Source organism: Spinacia oleracea, chromosome 4, assembly GCF_020520425.1.
Source record: "Spinacia oleracea cultivar Varoflay chromosome 4, BTI_SOV_V1, whole genome shotgun sequence".
Taxonomy (NCBI): domain Eukaryota; kingdom Viridiplantae; phylum Streptophyta; class Magnoliopsida; order Caryophyllales; family Amaranthaceae; genus Spinacia; species Spinacia oleracea.
In genome coordinates, this window is record NC_079490.1 from 6,564,100 (window position 1) to 6,589,239 (window position 25,140).

Consider the following 25,140-nt stretch of genomic DNA (forward strand, 5'->3'; position numbering starts at 1 on the left):
CACCAGTAGCCCAAGGCATACTGAATGCCGTATAGATCCTCGGCAAGCCTATCATAATGCTCCCGCCGAGCGGCAACCAACCACTCCCCCTCAACAGCAGTACCATCGGGACCAGCGATCTCGGTAGGGTCATTAAACAAAGCTGCGAGCTTACCCTCAGGATCCGCTTCCTCCCACCTCCTCGGGAAGAAAGGACGAACCACAAATCGACCAGTGGCACCAGTTCTATGGCTCGACCCGGCTTGAGCTCCGCTTCCCGAACGTTCCTCAACCTCGGAAGGGACGTTCCTCACATCCTCCTCCGAACCACTAGAGGAGGACACCGTGTCGAACTTCTTCTTCCACCTCCCTCCGGCCATGGCAAGAACTTCAAAAAGAGCAGAACGCCGAAGATACAGAGAACGAGGAACGAAAGAAACAAAAGGGAAACAAATTACCTTTTTCGGAGCGGAAACTGCCGATAAACCGAACTGAGTGAAGATCCGAAGCTGATTCTCAACGAATTCACGAAGATCTGAAGAAAACTCACAAGAAATGTCACCGGATTTCTGGGAAAGCTTGAGAGAGATTTGGGTGAATAAAGTTTCGAAATTTGGTTTGGGTCGAGTATTTATAGGCCTTGGCACGAAAAACCGCCCAACTTCCACTTTATCTTGGACCGTACGATGGACACCGCATCTGAAGCGTCCTTTGGACACCTGTCCCACTAGCGCACGGATTCAAACGCCCCTTTTTGAAAAAAGAGGGGGAAATCTTTCAACTTCTGGAACTTGGAAACCCACCCATTTATCTCTAAATGGACCGGGTCTGGGGGGCATGTTGTTTGGGCTCCCAATTGGAAACCAATTGGGCCTCTAAGTCCAAAGCCCAAAGGCTCTATACAACAACATCAACCCACGACCAACTCCTTTGGCTTGTCAGCCACCATAGAGGCCCAAGGCCCAAATAGTAATAAATGACCTATGGGCACATTTACTACTCAAACACTATAAATAAGCCGTCAAGGCACACACCCCAAGGTACGTCCATTTTCACGCCTTAAGACTACTCTTCTAGAGATCTTCTCTCTAGAATCCGAGCATTGTTCTTACTTAGGCATCGGAGGCGCTTTCCTCGGAAACACCCCCGAGGCTAGTAACTTGTTTATTGTGCAGGTTAACTTGGACACGACGCATTCGAGCTAGCAAGATCTTCAACACACACGAAAAGGACCTTCATACGAAGCCCATTGTTTCATCTACTTCAACACCGGAACAGTTATTAATAATTATGATCAGAGTTTCCATTGTTAAATGTATCGGTTAAACTGTTGTAATTTAAAGAAACAGAGAAAGTAAATAGTTAGCTTATATGAACATCTCAATGTTAAGACTTAAGAGTAATGAAAACCGGTTTGCATGTCGTAATTAGCAATAATGTTAGTTGAATAAGTGGATTGTGTACACGGATCTCAAACGAAGTGGTGTAGATATAATTTGATCCTAGGTCATGGACTCTTTAATACCATCATTCGAGATTTTTATTAACTGACTAATCTAATTGACATTCACGTTAGAATCACTAATTTTTAATTAAAAAACAAAACTAAATATTATCGAAACTAACTAAAAATATATGTTCGAAACAGCCTGGTTCAGCCCAAGCCTCTGCTTCTCTACCATATTTAGAAATACATTACCCATTTATTTTCTTTTATTTTGGGAAGAAATAAACAAGATTTTGACATATACTTTTCCAACATTATTGTCACATATCCATAAACAAAAGGAAATAAGTTCCCAAATAATAATAACATTTGATTATCAACAAATTTGGCTAATCCTTTTTCCTGATTACTACCTGAAATGTCTAATCCTTTCATATCTTTGTTTTCGTACCCCCGAATATAAATACTCCTTTCGTTCTCAACCAAATACATTGCAACACTTCCTCTTTCCCGCGCTTTTTTTACCCTTAAAAAAAAAAAAAAACCAACAAACAGAACATTATTCCAAACCCGAAAATGGTCAAAGATAATACTTCCTCCGCTCTTCTTGTACTATCTACATTAGTGTTACTTCTACTACTTACCCCCATGGTAGCGTCCGAAGCAACCCGGGAAACCCAAACAAAAATCGACTCCATATGCAGGTCGAACGAGGACTACGGATTCTGCAACAAGGTTTTTCAAGCGGATATCCAACAACCCGACATGGACTACGTGGGCTTAACGAAGATTACAATCATGGAGGCCCGAAAGAATGCCTCGAACACTTTGGGGTTCATTAGGGCTCAAATCCCTGGGGTTAAGGATGAATCAGAGCTTAATTACTATAAGGTATGTGAGAATGCATATTTGACTATTAAGCAAAGTTTTGATCAAGCTTTCGACGCGTTTATTAAGGGAGATTATACACTAATGGCTTCTGATCAAAGGATTACCCCAAGAGTTCAAGCTAATTGTGTTACTATCTTTACTATGTCTTCAGTTTCAGAGAATCCTCTTGGAAGTCTGAATGAGAGGAACAGAGAAATGAGGATTCTTATAACTATGGCTATTATTACAGCTAGTTTTATAGTTCCATAATTATTTACTAATGTAGTAATTAAGGGATGAAAATCTTTAATTTGTTGAGAATAAATGTATGGTTTATCTACATATTCTATACAACACATATTATAAGTCCCCAATCTATCATGTATTCATGTGGTGTTCTTCCTTAAACAATGAGATTGTCTGTTCTCTTCATGTGGTGTTCTTCCTTAAACAATGAGATTAGACCACACTAGAAAAATCGGACCACAATCACCACCACCAGAAAATTTCATACTATATCATACCAGAAAAGGCAAAAAAACACTCACATAAAACATTCACACCATACCACACCAAACCAGGAAAATCAAAGCTGAGCAGACTAGAAACTAGAAAATTCAGAACAAGCCAGGTGAAGAGAGCAAAGCCCGTTGAGTAAATAACTTTTATAGTTCAGCCGTCAAAACTAAATACTCCGTAAATACTACGCATAATAAATGATAACAGAGAGTAAAAAGGGTTGGTGTTTTTACTTCCTTATCGTTATGTAATGACCCGAGGCATCACACCCAAACTGTAGTAAATAAGGTGTTGTATTAACTAGCAAATGAAGTACGGAGTAGTTTTTTTCTACAAGTTCTCAATAAGAAGACACAAGGGCACGAGGCAATCACAAACATCTTCGAAATAGTGCATCTTCTTATAACTAAACATCAATAAGACAAAGACAAGCTCTCAAGAGGTGCAAAAGATTGCAAGAGTCTTGAAACATAATAGGAGAAAAGTTCAAAAGAAGCAATTTACAAAAATGGCGGTTTTGTCTTGAGCAATGAAGGTCAATCATCTGCCTAGCAAAGCAACACGATCCTTCTGCACTCCTTGAGTAACGTTGAGGTCAAAGAGCTCACAACGTATAGGCATCTCCATTTCATAGAAAGGATTCTTTAACACATAATCGGTGTATAGCTCATAAACATATTTCAAGAGCATCTCCATATTCTGTGTTCCGGGCTCACATACCACAAAGAATTTTGTTCCTGCAAGGAACATCGAAACAATGTATTTAGTAGTGAAAAAAAAAAATGCATGTGACAATGTAGATCATACCCTCTTCAACCAAGGGTTTACAAATTGACAAGGATGTGTTTTGATGTAAGCAACACTCAACAGGTATGTTCAAACAGATTCTTGGCTCACTCCAAGCAACATGTTTATATTAGGTTTACAAAATAGTCGGAAATAGGAGTTAGTATAACATACAAATGCCAGAAGTTTAAAACTTTCAGCTTTCCGTTTCTTTAAACAGTACCTATCGCTGCCCCAACCAAACCACACCCTCATGGACCTTACCGGAGTTAGCACCACCGACATCAACCCCACCCACAAGAATGGCGATTAAGAAAAGAGCACTCTAGAACAATAGCTTCATCAGTTCATCTTTCCAACAAATAGCATCAACCACACCCCCACAAAAAAAATATAAAAGCACTCGGACATGTATCAATGTAAGTACTTAATACAGTGTATATGGCAGCCTTGCAGCTATGTTGAAAACAGAAAATCTGATACCAAATATCAGGGTGAGAAATGAAAGATACTTTCAAATGTTTCTCCGAAACCCATGCAAACTAAACCACATAAGAAGATTATAACTATGGAACTACCACTAGGACACCCTATCATGAATCTGTGCACTTCTACGAGTTTCAGAAACTAAACACAACAATAGCTGCTAAGGCCGATTCCCAACTAAACACACAAGCAAATTCCAGCACCATAATTGGCTAGTTGCGAGCCTATGTAATTCCAAGAGTCTAGCACCATAACTGGCAGTAGAATCAACGTATTATTGACTTTAGAAAGCTCCATGCTTTTGAGAACACCTCCATCCAACTCTAAAATCCTGGAAATGGCCACTACTGGAAAATCATAAGCCCCGTCAAGCAACCTCTAAGATAAGATCTGTTGAGAATAGACTCCAGATGCTGGTTTAACAAGAGGGGAAGAAAAAAGTGTGGTGCCATAAGTGCCATTAGATTAAGGTTGATCCGATTATCTTTATCTTTATCTTTTTACTTGGTCTCGTGATGATCTTTACCAAATACATCAAAGTTATTAGGGTCAATATCTCCCTAAACACTTCCCCATGCCAAATAGTTCACCCCTAAACGAATCAAAAATGAATTATTTCCCTATCAATCAAACATCATGACAAATAGTTGGTTTTTCTTTATTAGTGAATTCAAAATCATATGCATTGCATATTTCCACTCAAAATCAAAAACTAATTCTCAGATCATTTCACCACCAACATTGTCAATAATACCCACAAATGCCACAATCACACTTACAAACTCACTTCATACCCATTTCCAATTTGATCTGGCAAACCCTTTGTACACTCAATTCACCATTTTACTTTCATGTAAAACAAGAAATGTTACATTCCTTTGAAAAACATTAAAAGGAAAAAAGAAAATACCAGTGAGAGATTGGAAGCAATGGAGATCAAAGGTATCGGCTTCGAGGAGTTCAACCCCAAAACAACCCGAAACAGGCGATAATTGCTGAGAAATTGCGTGCATTGAATGCCATAAACTTGCTAATCGCAATGTATCATTTGTATCCATTCTACTAGCTGTTCCATGATCCTGATTTCCCCCACAACAAAAGAGTCAGAAATCTTCATTTCTCCAAGAAAAAACTACGAAAATCAGATTAACTGTGTGTAATTGCGAAAATTGATGGAAATTCAGAATACCTTGTAGTAAATAAGACCTCCAGATTTGTTGATAATGTATAAGCTGTAAATTGCCGCCATTTTGTACTCCAATTGATCTAGTAATTTCAACGAAGAACCCTAATTGCCGAGATCGCTTTTTCGACCCTAATTTTTCTGGGGTTTGAAGAAAATTCACGGAAGATTAATGGGGTTTTCTACTTTCAGTAAATTTGGAGAAAGAAATGAATTTGGAAGCAAAACACAGATCAATTAGTTCGACGACGGAGTTACTGGGCAAGCTTGAGCTGCTTTTCGACCTTAGATCTTTGTTGCCTGCAATATGCGTAGATCGTCAAAGACAAAAGTCCCAATATTTAGGGGTAATTTTGGATATTCGTAGTATACTCATGGAGTCATGGGTATTTTCGGTTATCCCAAAATTTAGGCTGCATTACTGCATTAGTGTGACTATTTTGGATGTTTTGACTATTTAACCACCTTTGGGATTGAATTATTTTGGATGTTTACTATTTAATCACCTTTGGGATTGATTTATTTTGGATGTTTTGACTATTTAACCAACTTTGGGATCGAGTTATCGTCATTCAAACGGTAAAAGCTTGATTAAAAAATGAAATCTTTTGAAGGTGGAAAATTCGGTGATATATTGATTCAATTTCGAGTAATTCTTAAAAGTATTCTCTATTCAAAGGTAATAATGTATCCCAACGTGTCTTTTAGGTGATAAAAATACTATGAGTATGAGTATTGCGTAAATTGTATGAATCAAAATGATGATTCATGACTTATTTCAGACTATGACATGAAACTATATATTGTCTCAAGTTCCACTGTTTTAATAAGAAAACAAGCATTGTATTGCTTTTGTCGAGAGACCTTAAAGTTAAATTTTGACAACTCATATAAATATTGACGTCATCTGGGAGATAATTCAATTGAACTTGTTAATCAGGAACTTTTTACTTTGGATATTCCAGTTTAGCTATACCCAAAAGGCAACAACTCTTTCCAATAGCATTCGTTTGGTTTGAATAAAATCTTACAAAAATCAAAGATTGTCGATATACTACGTAGTTACGTAATGAAGTAAAACATTCCACACAATCATCCAAAAATAGTCAATGATGTTATGCCAAATTCTATGTTCCATGATACCGGTATGCAATATCCAAATGCTCGATACTCTGGAAATTATTTCATTCAACATTTTTATTGTACATCTATTCATCTACTTCTTAATACCATCAAACAAACTCTTAAAAACATTTCACATATCTTACTCCGTAATTACACAATGTATTCATTATTTATCTACAAACTTTTATATAAGACGGTCTTACACAAAAGACCACATTGGTATTACATAAGTTAAGCAATTAAATCAATTAGTTAAGCACTGAAACAAATTAGTTAAACAATGAAACAAATTAGTTAAACAATCAAATCCGATAAGACGATCTTTTACAAAAATTGTCGTTATTTATCGACCCTATACAAGTCAAATGAAAGCAAACATTTCTCTTCAAACCTAACACAAGTCTCTCTTCTCACTTTACCATCAAGAGGTCTCAACTTTGCCACGCCTTAAACTTCATTTCTTCTTTCTCAATTTTTCTTATTTATATTCATTTTCTTCTTTATATTTTTTGGCGCTCACATTATAACCGACCCACCCAACTACCCCGACAACACTCAAATATCACCACCGCCAAATCCACCACTATTTCCGACATCAATGGCGGACCCACAAACACCAGTGGTGGAGATCAACGGCTTAGAATTCACTTACCCAGGAATCGACGGTCACCCACCTCCGGGGTCCACCCCTCTAATCAAAGATTTTTCTCTCTCCCTCTTTTCCGGCGACCGTTGTCTTCTCATCGGCGCCAATGGCGCAGGTTTCTTCATTTTGATGAATTCCCTTCACAGTTTGTTTGTTTAATTTTTTGTTCTTTTTGTAACTTTTTTTGATTTTTTGTTCAAAAGGAAAGACAACAATATTGAAGATTTTGGGAGGGAAGCATATGGTTGAGCCTCATATGGTTCGGGTTCTCGGGCGATCCGCTTTCCATGATACCAGTTTGACTACTTCTGGTGATTTGTGTTACCTTGGTGGAGAGGTTTGATTCTATTCTCCCTTTTTTTTCCTCTTTAATTTTCTGGGTAGTTGTTGATTTCATCCTGTTTAATTTCACATTGGATGTTGGTGCTTTTTTCTGTTTGATTCTGGCTATTGTTTATTAAAGGTGAAAGCGGGTTGATTTTTGAATTGTTAATAGATGAATGCATTTTGATCTTATGCTCATTTTTGTTGTGATCTCATAGTCTTATCTTGAGAAGATTGTATTGAAGTTGCTATAAAATGATTTCAAGTTAATAACACTATGATTTTGAGTAATTGGTCCTGGTGCACTATGGTTTTAATTGATTTTGGCATGTTTGACAGGAGAGAGATCTGTTTTTGTTTGTGATTAATGATCATGAAATTTGTTGTGTTAGGGATTTAGGGCATTGGATATGTAGCTGCCTTCCTTTCTATAGCTAAATTTTAGGGTAGAATGCCCTAGTTTGAGTTAGTAGTTTATGATGGCAACGGGGAACTTAGATCATGTTCCCCTTTGAAATGCATTTAGATGTATGTGTGATTGTTGTGCTGTTCATTTATGGGGTTGCTATTGTTCTATGCAGTGGAAGCGAGATGTTGCTTTTGCTGGATTCGAGGTTTCTATACAGATGGATATTTCGGCTGAGAAGATGATATTTGGAGTAGGGGGTGTAGATCCTGCAAGAAGGGATGAACTAATAAAGGTATGTTGAAATAGATTCATGTATTCGACATCTTACTGTTTCGGACTTGCTGTGTGTCATTTGTTAGTAATCAGTAGGAACTTTAGTAAGAGCATTGAGGTTATGGATTCAATAGTTAAACTTAGCATCTCTCTATGTCAGGAGTCTCAGTACTAGATAAACAATATTTAGTAGCGAACTATCAATTAGAACATTGAAATTCTCGAGTAGAGGGAGATGATTAAAATAAAAATTATCCTAGTTTGATGATGCGCAGTGCATCTCAAACGGTCAAGCTCTGGAGGTCCATGAAACCCCTGGTTGTGAATTGCGCACCTCATTCCCCTTGTCGCCCCTGCAGTTGATTGCTTCCTCCACATTGAGCAACCTCATTATTGTTCTGTATTTATTTTCATACTTCTCCTGGGATTGAGGAAAGAAGGATGAATTCAACTCTTGTGGAACTTAATTTTTCTACGCATTTCTATAATTAGCTTGCTCCACCAATTGATGATTGCTTGTTTCCTTTCGATCTTCTATTCTCTTACCCTAGTCATGTGATATTCCTCTTATGGTTCTGCACGTTTAAGGAAATTCAACAAATGCAGATTGTTGTATGAATTTACCTATTCTTCTTGCTATGCAAGATTTGAGGGCATCGATGCTCCTGAGTTTCATCATTTCATCACTGTATTTTTCTTCCCTGTTATGCATGATCTCCTTCATTTCAGTACTGAATGGTGAAACTAATAGTATGTTTCCAACTATTAGGGAAGAACAAATCATCCAGTTAAGTTCAAATTTGGGGTCTAGAGTTCTAGACTGCAGTAAGTTAGTAACCATAAGTAATACGGAGTATTTTTTACAAGAACCATATAAGTTAATATTGGAGATTACTAGAATCTCCCTTGTAGTTTGACGACGGAGGTATTCATCTTCTGCCTCCCTCTTTAAATGTACCTAACGGACGAAGTAGTGTTGTTGGGGATCAGCATTAGATCATCCTTTTCAGGTTCATTGTTTAGCGCACATCACAGAAAATATTGTTTTGGTTGTTAAGTTGTAGGAAGCCACGTAGGTGCAATGTGTTAGATCCTATTTCTCTTATTCTATGATCAGTAGCATGGTAGTAGGCCTCCTCTGCCACAATTATGCTCTATTCTAGAAGCAGATACATTCACTTGGTGCCAGTTACATTTACCAAATTTCCTTTTGTCCAGAACTTACCTTGGTCATCATTTCTTTCAGCATAGATCGAAATTTCCCATATTACAATAATAAGGAACTTAATTTTTATTTTTTTTTCTTCACTCTCCTCCATCTTTCTCAAGTATTCATATTTTGTGTGTTGTTTGATCTCCATCTCAGTTCCTTGTCTTGTGCTGTTTTACACAATGTCAAGGTTCATATTTGCAATTGATCACAAACGACGAAAGGTTCATTTGCTTTTTCAGTTATAATTTCCCAACAGTGATCTGATTCCTGTGTTTTAGATGCGAATATTTGTGGAGTCTCTATCTGCCCTTCTTGTTCTTATGCCCGTCTTAAATGAATTCCGTGGACATATGATCCTTTAGATGTAGCCCACATAGGACTTCTGAGGGTTGGATAAAGGATGATATATTGATATACTCTACCACTTACAGGTTAATGTGAATTTCAGGTTACCGAGGTTTGTAGTTAAAGAATAGCAAGTTGAAACTTTACATTTGGCTAAGTTTCTAGATACGCTGATGACTGATAACCAACCCGTAAGTATGTATGCGTTTTCTAGTACTTCTTTTTGTTGTTCTCCCTGAGAGTAGTACATGTTCACACTTCATATAGCTCCTTCTCTGGAATAACACTCGTTAGCTGGCTTTAGCAGCAGGAGATAGCCCCGGGTAGAGTGGCTGAGCCAGAGTGGGCTCAGCAGTAGATCGCTTAAGCTCAAAAGCTCGAAGAGGTTCTTTGAGTGAAGAAGATAAGGACTTTGTATAGCCCTACCCCATGCTCCTGTTTAGCCCGTTCCGATCTTCCTACCAATGGCACGCTGTGCGCCTAAGTGCGAAAAAACCCCTTCCCTTTGGCCAACTTTTGAGAGAACAATTTCAGATGACAATTGCAGCATTCGCTCTACTTCTATTGTCATTTGGCCCCAATCCCACTTTGAAGAGTATATAGCAGATCAGCTTTCTAGGTCATTGAAAAGAGGGTGACACCGGAACTGTCCTAGTTTTCACCCAAGATATTTTTTGAATAAAAGTATGGATCATTGGGTGCTAGTTGAGTATTGTAGAGTGTAGACCATAGGACAACATAATAGTTCATTGGGAGGTCCTCGGTCCTCCAATGCCATATTGCCATCCTTAGGGTGATAGTGTGATATATTGTTCAAATTATTAGGATAAAACAGGAAGCGGTCCGCATCAGCATTGGAATATGGTGAAAAGAGGTTAGCTTTGCCTAGGAAGGATCTTTTAGATAGGCCTTTTCTCCGAGTGATTGATAATTTGATACTGTCTCTCTTAGAGAAAGTAAAGTGGTGATCGAAAGATTTGGTAGCCAATTCTTTTGTCCCTTTCGGGGAATTCTGAGTGGAGAAAGTTAGAGAGATAGGAAGAAAAAGAGTTTGAATCAGAGAGATAAATTTCCCAAGTGGTGACCGAGAGATGGCCAAGTCTCTTGATCAAGATGGGTATTCAGTAATTCACTTATGGAGTAAACTTCTTACTCGTACTTAATCTTCTCATTGTCTAAAACCAGTCATCTTAGATCAGGCATTCCATGTAAGACATGTGATCTGTTTCCTAAAAAGGTTGTTTATGAGTTAGATCCTTCTTTTCCTAGTATACTTCCCTTTCTTTGAATTTCATTCTCTAATCTAGAAGTATTATCTGCCACATCCACTAGGTTCAGTTAGGGCTGGCAATCCCTGACCCGGCCAGATAACCCGACCCAAACCCGACTTTAAGGTACTGAGAGAACCCCGAAACCGACCTAAACCGAACCCGAATGACTTGAAATCGACCCGATTTGACCCATTTATCATATTTTGTAGTAAAATTAAGTTTTACAATATTTTTGATATTTTTTGGCACAACCCGAAATCGACTTGAAACCAAACCCGAACCTGACCCAAATTGCCACCCCTAGGTTCAATACTTTAGTATTTTTCTTCTGTCAATGTGATTTGTCCCCTTTGTTTCCTTGAAAAATACTATGTAAATCATTGATAAAATATTTAATGGGTGTAACATGATAAACTGTTCTCTTGTTTATAGGTGCTTGACATTGATCTCTCTTGGAGGATGCACAAAGTATCCGATGGTCAGAGAAGACGAGTCCAAATCTGTATGGGTCTCCTCAAGCCATATAAGGTATCTTTTACAAACTTGCAGTTGGCCAAGTTCAGATTCTTCCCGGGATGGTAACTGGATCATCTTATTATGTTCTTGTGAAGTAAAACCTTGTCCTGTTTATCTAGGTTCTTCTTCTTGATGAGATCACGGTTGACCTTGATGTGCTGGCAAGAGCTGACCTTCTTCTGTTCCTCAAGAAGGAATGTGATGAGCGAGGTGCTATTATCATCTACGCTACCCATATATTTGACGGGCTTGAGAGCTGGCCAACACATCTGGTGGGTTAAGTTTATATCTGTTGTTTTGTGATTGATTCATTGTTTGATTGTTCAATGAGACAATGTCTATCTCAAGACTAAGGGTGGGCTCTATTCAACTGATTTTTACTTTTTTTTCCTGAATTTATCTTATCTAAACTTATTAGAACTTATCAAAACTTATTTTAGTTATAAAATGTACCTGGTCAACCTTATTTTTACTGAATTTATCTTAACTGAACTTATTTTTCCTGAAATAAGTGAAAATAAGGTGAACAGAACAGAGCCTAAACGTGTTTTCTACAGGTGTATGTGGCTCGTGGCAAGTTACAATTATCATTACCCATGGATAAACTTAAGGAGATATCAAATTTATCACTAATGGTTAGCACCCCCATCTCAACATTTCAGAAATACTAGACCATTTTTTCCAGTTTTTCAGTTTACCAGTTTCAGCTCCTTGTAATCTCTATGAACTAACACTTCTTTTCTGGGTTTGTTTGCTTGCAGAGGACAGTTGAGTGCTGGCTAAGGAAGGAACTAGGCGAAGAGAGAAAGAGAAGGAAAGAAAGAAAAGCGCAGGGCCTTCCGGAATTTGAGAAGCATGTTCAAGGAAGTAGAGTCATTGGTGATCCTGCTCACACTGCTGTCCGTGTAGTTAACAACGGATGGGCTGCAGGACGGTTGCATTCAACTCTTGCTGGTGAAGAGAACTTCACCTTCAGTTCGAACAGAGTTCTAAGACAATAGTTTGGCTTTGTTCAAGATATCAAACTTTCTGGGTTTGAACTTTGAAGGTATACTGTGACTATTTCATTCAGCAATTTACAGGCTATAGTTGGCATTGGAGTTTCGGATTGAATACGTATAGCATTCAGGAGTTTTCATTTATTCTATTGTAAGATTTGTAACGCATAAATAGCACAATTTTTCGGTAATTTTTTTATATATAGAAATCATTTTAATGAGAAGCATTTAAATTGCACCCTTGGTTTTTTTTTTTTTTTTTTTTTTTGTATAAGGAAAGAAAAACAGGTTAGACATTTGTGGAGGGCCAAGTGGCCAACTTAACTCCCTCTTGCTTGTTGTTTATGAACTAGTCTCTTGGTCCGTGCAAGGCACGAGTTGTGCATATGTTTTAGCTGTTTAAAAATATGGAGTAATAAATGGTATTATTCTATATTTTTACATCAAAGTACATCCGCAATAATTCTGCATTAAGTGTATAATCATAATGTCAAAAAACAAAATATATTTAATCATACCTTCATACTTAGTAATTTAACAATTTGCAATTGATCTGAAACAACTACGACATATAGTTTTATATTCTCGGCAAATGGAGTATTAGACTAATTTAAATACTCTAATTTTGGATAAGGAATAATTTTACAAAAAATGAGAAATAGATTGTAAGCTTATTATTAGCAAAATGTGAAGCTTCCTCATTAGTATCCTGACCTTAAAATAACACCTTTCTTAATTAGTGCATCTGGCTATACATTGTAATTTGTTAGATACTCCGTAGCTGCTACTCTGTAACTAAATAGAAATCTACAACCTATTAATCTATATATCCGATAGCTCCATGAATTAAATCATAAATTATACAAACATGTTTACCAACCTCCTCAGTCCTCACTATTGTCACTTATAAACTTCAATAACAGTTTCCTAAGCGAAGCCATGTAAATATATAATATATAATATATAATGAAGAAATACTACCCCTTACTGATAACCAACCAACCGTTGTAAGTGTATTAACTTGTACAAATTTTTCTATAAGGCGGTCTTACACAAAAGACCACATTGGTATCATACAAGTTCATCCATAGAACCAATTAGTTAAGCACTTGAACTAATTAGTTACGCACTGAAACCAATTAGTTAAGCAAAAGAATTAATTAGTTAAGCAATTGGATCAATTAATTAAGCAATGTAACCAATTAGTTAAGAAATTGAATCAATTAGTTAAACAATCAAAGTGGTCTTTCCGGTAAGGCGGTCTTACACAAAAATTGCCGATTAACTTGTCATGCTCAAGCCTACTACTATACTTGGTATTATTTACCCAACAACCTTTGGTGCAAAGAGTTTAATGGTGATCTTTTAATCTATCCGGTATCTTCGTGAATTAAATCGCTTGAGAACATAAAAGAAACATACTCAAAGCGATAATGAGTAAATTAAAGTCAGCTTCTTCTACTTCCAACAATCCTCCTAATCTTCTCATCATCATTATTCTCTTGCTAAACTAATATCTCAAAATCCTAAAAATGTGTCATATCCTGAGGATTAAGCTTCAAGCTGGACAATACTCATAATACAAGCAGGTGCAGGAGGCATTACCTTGTCATCAAAATTCAAGCACAATAAAATAATTAAATTCAACAATTAAATTGGAAAATAAACACACCAATGAGTTCGAAAAGTGAAACACCATAATTATATACAGATATAATATCGGAAAACAGTAGGATCTAAGTTTTCCAGCCATAGGAATTGAATTATACTCCATAGTAGATCGAGCGTTGTTAAAAAATAAAAATCAATCCGTCAAAAAGACGAAAGAAAAAAGGAAATTAAATAAATATCATCTCTATTGTTGAATTTGCCAACAGAAAAGAAAACCGAACCTCCCCCCACATAAGTCATGAATCATGATGATGCTTTTCAGAGCTTATACTGGAAACTGGGAAGGCCACCCGACGCTTTTAGCAAACACCACATTACAGTTTTGTAGTCCACCACACTTCCATTTTGGATACACATAAATATTGGATTTGAGGTGTTGTTGCAACTTGCAACTGCAACCAGGAAATAAACAATTTGGGGCCGAAACCAAATCCAATCCCCAAAATAAGAAACTCAAATAATTGTTTATAACTGCTAAAACAAAGCAATAGTTTTGCTGTAAAGGGAATCGAAAGCACCAAATTGGCAAGTACGGAGTATGATATATCAAGAAAAATAACGCTGAGTAATATTTTATAGAAAGCGTTTTTCTCAATAATTCAATTAATGGTTCCAATTAATTTCTATGAAACAGTCAAATTAAAATTAGGAATTGGAAGATGAGAATTTAATTAGTTGATTTAATGGGACATTGAATTTGAATGAAGAAATTGATTGATTTGTAAATAAATGTAACGGAGTAAATGAGTTGAATGAGAAGAGGAAGAAGCTTATGAATACTGAAGGAATTCTGGGATATCATAAGGAAGGGATGTAGTGGAACCTTGAAGGAGAAGCCCAAGCAGTGAAAGAGAGGAAAACAAAAAAAAAGGGAACATCGACACGTGGAGGGTGACACACTGACACGTGGATGAATAAGGAAAGAGATATGAGGTTATTGGTTTGAGTTTTTAAATACTACTCCCTCCGTCCCGGAATACTTGACCTGTTTTCCTTATCGGGTCGTCCCTTAATACTTGACCTGTTTCTAAAAATGGAAATATTCTAACAATATTATATTATTTCCCACTCCACCCTTATTAACCCACCTACCCCCTACTCCATACAAAAAATAATTAAAAATTCAACCCCTACTCTCCCCCAACCCCACTTCTTAACCCACCTCCCACTAACTACATTAAAATAATACCCCACTATCAACTACTACCTATTAAATTAAATAAGTCAATCCAAGTCCCTTAAACTCTGTGTCGGTCAAACCGGGTCGAGTATTCCGGGACGGAGGGAGTAGGTATAGATGTTTGTTAGACAATTTTCAAGCACCAATTTAAACATTCTTTTAAGTACTTATCTTTATCCTTTTTAATTTCCCCATACTAATAATTAAAAGAAGTTATAACATGTTCAAACAAGTTCAATATGCAACGACGGAGTACATGATCACCCAAGCTCAAACTGAGTCAAATCTAGATGAAGAAAACATAACCTACTTCTAGTTCTTTAGTCTTGTTGTGAATCCATTTTAAAATGACAACCATCTTGTAATACACGTCAATGTCTTTTTTTGTGAAGTACACGTAATTGTCTACTTAATCATTAAGGAATTTCTTTCATCCAACACAGATGCTAAAACTCCCTCCGTCCCTTAACACTCGCATTGATTTTGTAAGGAGTGGGTTAGTAGGTGTGTGCGAGAAATAATATAATATTAGTAAAAAAATCCATTTATAAAAGCGGTGCAATTTAAGAGACAACCCAAAAAGAAAAGGGGTGCGAGTATTAAGGGACAGGGAATATGTCTTAAAAAATGCGTTACCTTAATAAAAAATAGTTTCAATCAGATCCTATAAAATAGTTTATATTATTTGGGGTTGGTCTTTATTGGCTACGGTAGCTTCAGGCTGTTTCGCCTGCCTTGAGTTTAGACTTGGACTATGTTGGCCGATTTCTGTTTCGGTGTCTCATAGCTGGGAAAATAAGATATTTTGGGTTTAATTAGGTTGAATTGGGTTGAATTTGGATTACTAATAAATTCTGTCAGAACTGATTAGTTAAAATGCAAGTGCTAAACTTTTGTAATTGGAAGTCAACAATTTTTCAATGCCCGGGATGTTATTGTATTTTCGTGTTTTGTGATGATTTGAATGAAAAACAATTGGATTTTGATTATGCGCATTACATGCTGACATGAAGTGCAAAGTAATTCTACTATGCATATATCCTGTGATGATAGCTATTTTGGTATAATTAAAAAGAAAAATGTCGGCAACTACAAATTAAGTTTTATAGGGAAAACTAGAGTTTTAAGACACCAAAGTTATTTATTACTAGGTCTATTTGGCTGTCAGCAAGGTAAATAGACACCAAACTATGTCTATTTGAATGTCAGTAAGGTAAACAGAGTTTGCCTATATTACAAGTCTAATCATTGTTTTAATTTGTAGTCATATATCCTGTGATGATAGCTATTTTGGTATAATTAAGACAAAAATGTCATATCTCTATGGTTGTGTGTGGACTTGACACTTTGATGCTATCCAATGTGGTTGGTACTTGGTACCATATATATGAGGTTGACCATTTGTGACTATTCTGATGAGATGATATCCCACTTTAGTTTTCAGTAGGACATATTGTTCCGATCATGAACATTGTGTGAGGCGGACTTACACAAGATCGTAAAAAGTACTGAGTACTTAAGTTAACTATCTTATAATCTGAACTAAACTGAGTTTGTGATGTGAAAATGTTAAATATACGATATAATGTTAAAACTGAGTTTGGCTCCCTGTCCTTATTCTGCCCCTGATGCATAATCTATTGTTGAAATGGTTGCTACTGATTCTGTTGAAGTGAAGAGTCTGCTTGAGGGAGATCAGGTATCACGTATCAGTTGTAGGTTGTGCATTCTCTCGGCTTCATTTGTCTTTGTTTTTTTGGTTCCCACCTTCACTATCTTCCCTCATAATTTGACTACAATCAATTAATTACCATCAACCCCAACCCCCTCCCCCAATATCTTTCATAAAATCCGTGATGCATTGATGATCTTGCAAATTTGATGTATAATTTCATTCTCATTTTTTCCTGGGTATGGGCAATGCAGAATGCTGACAGTTTTGATCCGGCGCATTCTGATAGAAGTATTGAGCTTGAGCTGTATTGAGCTTGAGCTGGGAAGAGATATTCAATGCCAACAGCGAAAATGTGATCCCTTTTCATCCTGATGGCTGGATGAAGTTGTTTGATTTCTGTCTGGATGTAGTGTTGTTTAAAATGAATGATCTGTCTGCATTTTTAGTTGACCTTTTTAGCATTTTATGTTGAAATTGAATCTGGGTATGTTTGTTTTTGTGTTTTGAGAAATTAAGTTACTTTTTTATAACATGAAAATTCTATAGGAATGTTTAAATAAGGGTTCATTGATATACTCCTTGATGTACAAGTAATACTTAAAGACAATAAAACTAAAATTGTCCCAAACTTGAAACAAATGATAATGACTGAAGAATCAAATGTTAGATGTGAAGAGGAGGCTTAGATGTACAACCATAACTTTAAGTTTTTATATAATATCGCACGCATCGCGTGCATATAAGACTAGTAGTTTATATGTTTCAAGTTCAGTACCATTAAATTTAGGTTTCATTCAATGAAGAGAAATTGGACTAATGAGAAACTTTTGTGTGAGACCGCCTCACAGGAAAGACCGCCTTGTTGGCAGTCTTGCTGGCAGCCCCGTTGGCAGCCATGTTGGCGCATGTGCTGACGTCATGCTGACGTCAGCATGTAAAATTTTCAAAAAAAAAATACAAAAAAATTTTTGAAATTTTTTTTTTCGAATTTTTTTTTTTGATTTTTTTTCAGGCTTAACTAATTGGACTTCAGACTTAACTAATTGGACTTCAAGCTTAACTAATTTGATTTCAGGCTTAACTAATATGATTTTAGGCTTAAATTATTATTTTTTTATTCAAATTTTTTTTAAAAAAAAAAATTTGAAATTTTTTTTTTTGATTTTTTTTCCAGGCTTAATTAATTGGATTTCCACGCTTAACTAATTGGATTTCAGGCTTAACTAATTGGACTTTAAGCTTAACTAATTGGACTTTAAGCTTAACTAATTGTATTCTAGGCTTAACTAATTGTATTTCAGGCTTAAATTTTTTTTTCGATTCCAATTTTTTTTTTCGAAATTAAAATTTTCAATTTTTTTTGGGGTACTAACTAAACTAGTGTAAAACATAACTAAAATAATAAAATCATAACTAATTGAATAACAAAATAGTTAAGGTATAAAAACAAATAGTTAAACTTATGAGTCGAATAGTTATTAATTTTAAACAAACTTATTATTAACTAAAACTCATAAAATCTTAACTAATTAGTTGCAATGCTTAACTAATTGATTTCATTGCTTAACTAATTGGTTTCAGTGCTTAACTAATTGGTTCATTGCTTAACTAATTGGTTCCAGTGCTTCACTAATTAGTTTCGTTACTTAACTAATTGAATCTTTAACTTAACTAATTAGTTTCAGTGGTTAATTAACTTAATTAAATCTAGTGCATAACTAATTGCTTCAGTGCTTCACTAATTGGTTTCAGTACTTCACTAATCAGTTGCATGGTTTAACTAATATGTTACATTATTTAACTAATTTATTACATTGTTTAACTAATTGATTCCGAAGCTTAACTTATTAGTTTAATTTTTTAACTAATTAATTCAATTGCTTAACTAATTGGTTTCAATGCTTAAAATTTTGTATCTTAACTAAAACTCTAAAATTCGTTATCTTAAACTCAAAAATACATAACTAAAACTCAAAAAATCTTAACTAAAACCAAGAAAATCGTAACTTAAACTGGTAAAATAATAACTAAACCTCAAAAAATCATAACTAAAGCCCTGAATAGAAAGTAAAAAGTACGTAACTAAAATTCAAAAAACCTTAACTAAAACCCAAAAAATCGTGACTAAAACTTAAAAAATCATAACTAAAACATAGAAAATCAGTCCAGCAATTCCACTAAGAAGACCATTATTTCAGAATTATAACTAAAACTAAAACATAATTATTCTTAACTAAATACAAAAAAAGTGTAACTAAAACATTACGATTCTGAACTAAAACTAAAACGAAACTAAAACAACTAAAATCTGCAGTTTACAGCGATTCTGTCGCAAGAGTTGACCTAATTTCTCCTCAAATCTTCACCGGCAGCAGCGAAGGCCTCCACTATCACCGCCATCGAATACTCCGCCTCCGCCTCCTCGTCCTTGACCTCCACTAGCTCATCTCCAACGAAGAAGTCTCGCCTACGCATATGTAACCACACAATCAAATTAAATCAAAACACAAAATCGAAACCAAAATCAAACCACAAAACATATTCGATTAACATTTGAATGATCAAACAAAATTGAAATCAAAGCAAAGCAAAACAATTTTATTCAAACCTGTATCAACTAGATCTGGCCTTCACCGACGGAATAAACGCCTTCGATTTGTTTCTCAATTAGAGCGGCGACAAGGCCTAAAAAGTCAAAAACCTAAATCGGCGGCGGCGACAAGGCCGAGAACTTCCTCACACGTTTCTCACACCTTCGACCTGCTCGCCCTTCCCTTACATGCGCCGCCGTCATATTCGGTCGCTTTCACATCACGTCGGCCACCATTTCGGTCGCTTTCGAAACACTACGGCAGGAGCACCACCAAACCTTGCCGATGCTCAAATGAATTTGGCGACAACGTCGCTTGCCTTGCCGAACCGATCTGGCTCTCGTTCGCGGCCGCATCCACCACAACGAAGAATATCAAAAATTAAAATAAAAAAATTAATTAAAAAAACTCAAAAATCAAAAACCTAAAAGCAATAAAAACCTAAAGTTTCTGGCGGTTTGATTACGGCGGTGGCAAGGAGGCGACGCCGGCGTATTCAACTATGCTTCCACCGTCGAACTTCAAAACAATCTTTTCCGCTTCGAACTTGTCGACGAGAACTGCCGTACCTACAACCGCTTTGAGCCTGATGTGATGAAGGATCAACACTTCCACCATCGCCACCGATCCTTTACCTTAGTTATGGAGGAGAGAGGAGCAAATCTGCGTTTAGGAGAGAGAGAGAGGAGCAAATCTGCGTTTAGGAGAGAGAGAGGAGGCAGAAAATTTAGGAGAGAGAAAGGAAAGAATTAGGTTTTGAAAAATTAAAATGAAATAAAAATAAATCATAAAATGATATATATATTTTACTTTTTTGACGCTGACGTCAACCGCTTATGTTGCAGCTTATGTGGCACCTCATTTGACATCAAGGCGGTCTTACAGGAAAAACCGCCTTATACAAAAGTTTGTATTGGACTAATTTGATTGTTCCTTCACAAATATTGGAACTATCCAAAAGGTTACATCTAAAGAGGTAACCAGTAAAATAATTTGATCTTTGATGACAATGTACGATCAAACGAGCCGAGCACAACGTAAACACTGCCTGGGATCAAGGTCACAAAAACGTAATAACTCGAAGCACACTTGAACAAGGACGCAATACTAGTTGACATAAAGTCATAAACCCTAGGTTTCTACATACATACATATGGTAAATGGAACGGTCATCAACTAATCGAAAAGAATATCACCACCACCATCACAGTATATATCAACATGAAACAAACTCTTTCCTGAGATACATTTTTAGTTATTCTGAATCTACAAAAGTATTGATTTATCATATAGTAGCAATTTCTATGATCATAACAAAACCTTCATAAGCATAATCACATTAAACACAATCACTACTGTGATTCTTTAACATAGCAAATAAAAACCAAAGCTCAAAAGCTCAATATCATCATCTCCCAACCCAATTAAACATTTAAACAGGTGCTGCAAAATCCAAACATATACTCATCATCCTAAGCTTAAGCCAGCCAGACCTCGTCATCGGTCATCTAAGCCTTGCTGGCAATGTTGTTGGACAGCCAGTCCAGACCCTCGTAAAGACCTTCACCAGAAGTGGCACAAGTACTCTGGATATACCTGTTATAAACAAATTATAAACTTCCAAGTTAGAACTTTTCACACACAATTAGGCTCCGTTTGGTTTGGTGTATAACGTTTTTAATTCCAAACTAGTTTTCCTTTGTTTGGTTTCTTGGGAAAATGGAAGAAGATGGTGAAGATCGAGGGGAAGAAGGGAGAGGGAGGTAAGGAGGAAAGTTGGAAAAGTGGGTTTCCCTCCCTTTCAAATGGAAAGGTTTTTCCACCACTAATGAGTTACTGAAAATTGTTTTCCATCCCTTGCCAAACCAAACAACATAAAATGATTGGAATTGGGAAAATTGTTTTCCATGAAAACGTTTTACACCCTATCAAACGGAGCCTTACAGTAGGGTATTGTAAAGCAAAGCACCAAGCAAAGACATACCAATGACGCTGACGGAGGGAGTGTAGACCAAGCTTATCAGTGATCTCCGCGGCAGTCATTGCATTTGGAAGATCTTGCTTGTTGGCAAACACAAGGAGGACGGCATCCCTCAACTCATCCTACACAATAAGAATCATACAACCACAAAGATCAACTTCATCATTCATCAATAATGTAAAAAAAACATGTTCCGTCTGAAATCCCACTGTCATTCCTTACCTCATTCAACATCCTGTGCAGCTCATCCCTTGCCTCAACAGCACGATCACGATCATTGCTATCCACAACAAAGATGAGTCCTTGGGTGTTCTGGAAGTAATGTCTCCACAATGGTCGAATCTGGGAATTCCAAAAAAAAATGAATAAAACAGCATTTTGACCCCATGGATCACTACTTGCATAAATAATGTTAAGTTAATGAGTAAATAAAGTTACGAATATGTGAAAATGTGAGCAGTATCATGGGTTCCACATCTACACAGCAAATAGGGGAACTCACGAAAAAGCCCATATCAATATAGCTTATGAAGACGTAGAGTGCCAATTCATGGACATATAATCGGCACTGGACCATATATAAGCATTTTGTTGCATTTATATGTTGAAAATATTTTTCAACAGATTGCCAGGGCATAAATGATATTCAGAGAAGGGATATATATAAGCCACACCACCCATCCGTCACAAACAGGAAGTAAATTCAAAACGTAGATGGTAAAACCAAATACAGCTCATTTTGTGATGTGCAGACGAGCAGGAGTCAGCAGCATAAGATCGTCCATTAGCACATGCATTCTACAAAATCACATCCAGCTTTATATCTGATAATAACTACAAGTGTTCCATCTAAAGTTAAATAGGGTTGATGTAAGCCACAGCATGGATAGCCTTCCCTTATATCATTAAAGAAAAACTGAAAGACGAGGAGGCATCAATTGATGTTGCTTATGGTTGTGTTTAGTGCTGACTAAAGAGCAAGTAATCAGCACAGGAACATGCATAAGCAAACAAATCAAGGATAAATATAATACATGGTAACTCAAGTGTTCTAAAAGAAGAAATACCAATATCGCAGACCACAGCTTTTCTTGATACAATTTTTTGAGCACAAGGGGTATGGATAGTGATCTAAGCCACAACATGGATAGAGCTCCATCATAATGAAGGGAAAATAGAAAGACACATAGCAAATAACCTCTATCACTATTCGCTTATGACTTAGTTGAGCTCTTATGCAATATTAGGGTGGATGCAATAATACTTGCCACTTTAAAGTACAAATTATGTACGACAAGTCATTTCACATAACAATGTGATAACTAAGAAGCATGGATAGCCTCAAAAGACACATATTAAGAGATAGAAAGACTGAATTACCTTGTCCTGACCTCCAACATCCCACACAGTAAAGCTGATGTTCTTGTATTCCACGGTTTCAACATTGAACCCTATACAGTGGGAAAAAAGATTTAATTAATACTTACTATGAATCACACAAGACAGCAATTGGGTACAACTTCACCCTTACACAACAGGTGGGTAACCGAGAATCACTAACAAACAAATATAAGCAAATCATCTATCAATTAGAACCATTACTTCATAAACAATATACAAATCATACAACAACAATAAATCGCAACACCAATATGGCTAACCATCCGAACAGCAAAGGCCACTTCCTAGAAATTATAACCAAATTAATGACATCAAACTACTCCGTATCTGCAAAGAGGGAAGGTAACTCGGGAACCCATTTCATGATAACCCATAATTTACCAAAAGAGAAACTATGGAGGATCTTCATATTTCCTTCCCCTCCCTATAGTCCATTGCCTTCAACACCCTTGAGACTTCCCCTCCCCAAATCGAGAGAGACGTTCAGACATCCCAGTATCACAGATCAAAATAGAACTACTTCCATTCCAGTTATAATTGTAAATTACTATCCAAAATAGAGCTCATTTTGCAAAATTAATATAATATGGCGAATCAATATAATCTTCACTAAACCAAACTAATACAAGTATCTGTATAAATGGCTGAAATCCTGAAATGGACCTTCGATCAACCCAAAATACAATCCTAATCGTTGAATCTCGTTAACATATAAACAGAAAACTTACAAATTATAAAGAAAAAATGCAAGGATAATTAAAATACATGAGCATATTCTAGAGAAGCTTACCAATGGTAGGAATGGTGGTAACAATCTCACCCAGCTTGAGCTTATACAAAATGGTGGTCTTACCAGCCGCATCGAGACCCACCATCAATATCCTCATCTCTTTCTTCGCGAATAGCCTACTGAACAGCTTCGTGAATGAAAGCCCCATTTTTACTGCAAATCTGAATCACAATCCACACAAAAATATCGATCGGTAAGAACATTTAAAATGAAATTGAAATTCGAAACCGATCAACAAATTCGATCCTGATTTAACGTAAGCAATTTGAATCACAAAATAAAAGGATTTGATTTGACCCTGATGATTGAAAAGAAACCCTAGATCGATAGATCAAAATTTTGAAAAATGAAAATGAAAATTTGGGAAAATTCAAATTCAAATCAGTAAAATACCAGATTCGAACCTTAAGAACAAGATCTGATGATAACAAATCAAAATGAGCGAACAAATTAATGAGAGAGGAAGAGATGAATCCAATTTAGAGAGAGAATGAACTTACAAAGAGGAGAGAGAAAGAGAGCTAGGGCTTGTAACAGGGGACGGCGGGCAGATCTTGATAAGCTGCCCGTTTATGAAGTTTTTAATATGAACGGTCCGTCAAATTTTGCTGGGTCAGTGAGAGGGGTATTTATTGATGGGCCTTGTGTGGGCTGTGGGCCCATGACGGATTCGTAAATGACGTTATAACGGTGGTTGGATTTACCGTTAGATGATGGTTATGATTATGTTAATGATTTGATTCTGTGTAGCGCGGTGCATCAATCATAATCACACATGGTTGGATTGGTTTATCCACGTGATGAGTTTTATGGTGGTCGTAGATCGTACGCTAATAGTAGCTGGTTGGGTATTATCGGGTTGGGCTAATCACTTATGGGCCATACCGCCATATGCTGGGTGTCAAATCGGGTCATTTGTCGATTGCAAGTTGGGTATAATCGGTTCGGGTATAATCGGTTAATGCAGTTGCTCGGTCCATTATGCTTAAGCAGATTGCTATATTGAATGTGAGAATTTTGTTCTTGGGTCACTTCGGTTTTTGTCATAAATCGGTTGGATCGGGTCAGTTTTTTACAGTCCTGAATTATGCTCACACTATGTCGGCTTTGTAAGTAGGGTTGTTAAAAATTGACCTAATTAGACCGATATTCCACAAAAACTGAAGTGACCTGGAAAAAAAAAAAAAAATTAATCAATTTAATTATTTGGACACAATGACTCAATATATAACTGATTAATGACCTGATTCAATAGTCATAGTTGTCAGTAATGCGATTCAAACCTTGATATTAGTGATTTGTGTTTAAACTTTAAAGCTCGCAACAACTAATAAGTATATGGGTTAAACGAATCATTTATTTGATCATTTTGGACTAGTTCAAGGTTGAGTCTCTCAAAATGAACTCACCGGGAATAGTCTAGTAGCATAAAAAGGTCAAATGGGTGATTTAAACGTTTAT

At 36.4% G+C, this 25,140-nt stretch overlaps 4 protein-coding genes across 5 annotated transcripts; 2 read left to right on the forward strand and 2 right to left on the reverse strand.

Moving 5' to 3' along the window:
• The first annotated feature begins 2,002 nt into the window (after nucleotides 1–2,002).
• On the forward strand, nucleotides 2,003–2,566 carry LOC110792794 (uncharacterized). Its single transcript, XM_021997615.2, has one exon. It carries the CDS (start codon nucleotides 2,003–2,005, stop codon nucleotides 2,564–2,566), a length of 564 nt encoding a protein of 187 aa, XP_021853307.2.
• Nucleotides 2,567–3,090: 524 nt separating this feature from the next.
• LOC110792799 (uncharacterized) lies at nucleotides 3,091–5,650 on the reverse strand. Its single transcript, XM_021997621.2, has 3 exons — nucleotides 5,277–5,650; nucleotides 4,998–5,166; nucleotides 3,091–3,552 (listed from the first exon to the last, which is right to left on the reverse strand). Exons 1-3 carry the CDS (start codon nucleotides 5,334–5,336, stop codon nucleotides 3,356–3,358), a joined length of 426 nt encoding a protein of 141 aa, XP_021853313.1. The 5' UTR covers nucleotides 5,337–5,650; the 3' UTR covers nucleotides 3,091–3,355.
• Nucleotides 5,651–6,832: 1,182 nt separating this feature from the next.
• LOC110792800 (ABC transporter I family member 20) lies at nucleotides 6,833–12,630 on the forward strand. The gene is made up of 7 exons (XM_021997622.2): nucleotides 6,833–7,156; nucleotides 7,245–7,378; nucleotides 7,947–8,066; nucleotides 11,309–11,404; nucleotides 11,512–11,664; nucleotides 11,950–12,027; nucleotides 12,154–12,630. The coding sequence occupies exons 1-7, from the start codon at nucleotides 6,994–6,996 to the stop codon at nucleotides 12,391–12,393; spliced, it is 984 nt and encodes a 327-aa protein (XP_021853314.1). The 5' UTR covers nucleotides 6,833–6,993; the 3' UTR covers nucleotides 12,394–12,630.
• Nucleotides 12,631–20,723: 8,093 nt separating this feature from the next.
• On the reverse strand, nucleotides 20,724–24,329 carry LOC110792801 (ADP-ribosylation factor-like). 2 transcript variants are annotated; one of them, XM_021997623.2, is made up of 6 exons: nucleotides 24,180–24,329; nucleotides 23,680–23,840; nucleotides 22,869–22,939; nucleotides 21,711–21,830; nucleotides 21,492–21,610; nucleotides 20,724–21,103 (listed from the first exon to the last, which is right to left on the reverse strand). In XM_021997623.2, exons 2-6 carry the CDS (start codon nucleotides 23,825–23,827, stop codon nucleotides 21,016–21,018), a joined length of 546 nt encoding a protein of 181 aa, XP_021853315.1. In that variant the 5' UTR covers nucleotides 23,828–23,840; nucleotides 24,180–24,329; the 3' UTR covers nucleotides 20,724–21,015. The 2 variants fall into 2 exon arrangements, with proteins under 2 accessions (XP_021853315.1, XP_021853316.1); XM_021997624.2 differs by having other exon boundaries at nucleotides 24,084–24,273.
• Nucleotides 24,330–25,140: the final 811 nt, after the last annotated feature.

What these genes read in the sequence shown, in the direction of transcription:
- LOC110792794 (XM_021997615.2), top strand. Translation starts at nt 2,003, where the DNA reads ATGGTCAAAGATAATACTTCCTCCGCTCTTCTTGTACTATCTACATTA.
- LOC110792799 (XM_021997621.2), bottom strand. Translation starts at nt 5,336, where the DNA reads ATGGCGGCAATTTACAGCTTATACATTATCAACAAATCTGGAGGTCTT. An exon ending in GAGGTCTTATTTACTACAAG is followed by an intron (nt 5,167 to 5,276) that starts GTATTCTGAATT and finishes GGGGGAAATCAG; the next exon opens with GATCATGGAACAGCTAGTAG. An exon ending in TTGCTTCCAATCTCTCACTG is followed by an intron (nt 3,553 to 4,997) that starts GTATTTTCTTTT and finishes TGTTCCTTGCAG; the next exon opens with GAACAAAATTCTTTGTGGTA.
- LOC110792800 (XM_021997622.2), top strand. Translation starts at nt 6,994, where the DNA reads ATGGCGGACCCACAAACACCAGTGGTGGAGATCAACGGCTTAGAATTC. An exon ending in CATCGGCGCCAATGGCGCAG is followed by an intron (nt 7,157 to 7,244) that starts GTTTCTTCATTT and finishes TTTGTTCAAAAG; the next exon opens with GAAAGACAACAATATTGAAG. An exon ending in GTCTCCTCAAGCCATATAAG is followed by an intron (nt 11,405 to 11,511) that starts GTATCTTTTACA and finishes CTGTTTATCTAG; the next exon opens with GTTCTTCTTCTTGATGAGAT.
- LOC110792801 (XM_021997623.2), bottom strand. Translation starts at nt 23,827, where the DNA reads ATGGGGCTTTCATTCACGAAGCTGTTCAGTAGGCTATTCGCGAAGAAA. An exon ending in TGCACAGGATGTTGAATGAG is followed by an intron (nt 21,611 to 21,710) that starts GTAAGGAATGAC and finishes CTTATTGTGTAG; the next exon opens with GATGAGTTGAGGGATGCCGT. An exon ending in TCCCTCCGTCAGCGTCATTG is followed by an intron (nt 21,104 to 21,491) that starts GTATGTCTTTGC and finishes TGTTTATAACAG; the next exon opens with GTATATCCAGAGTACTTGTG.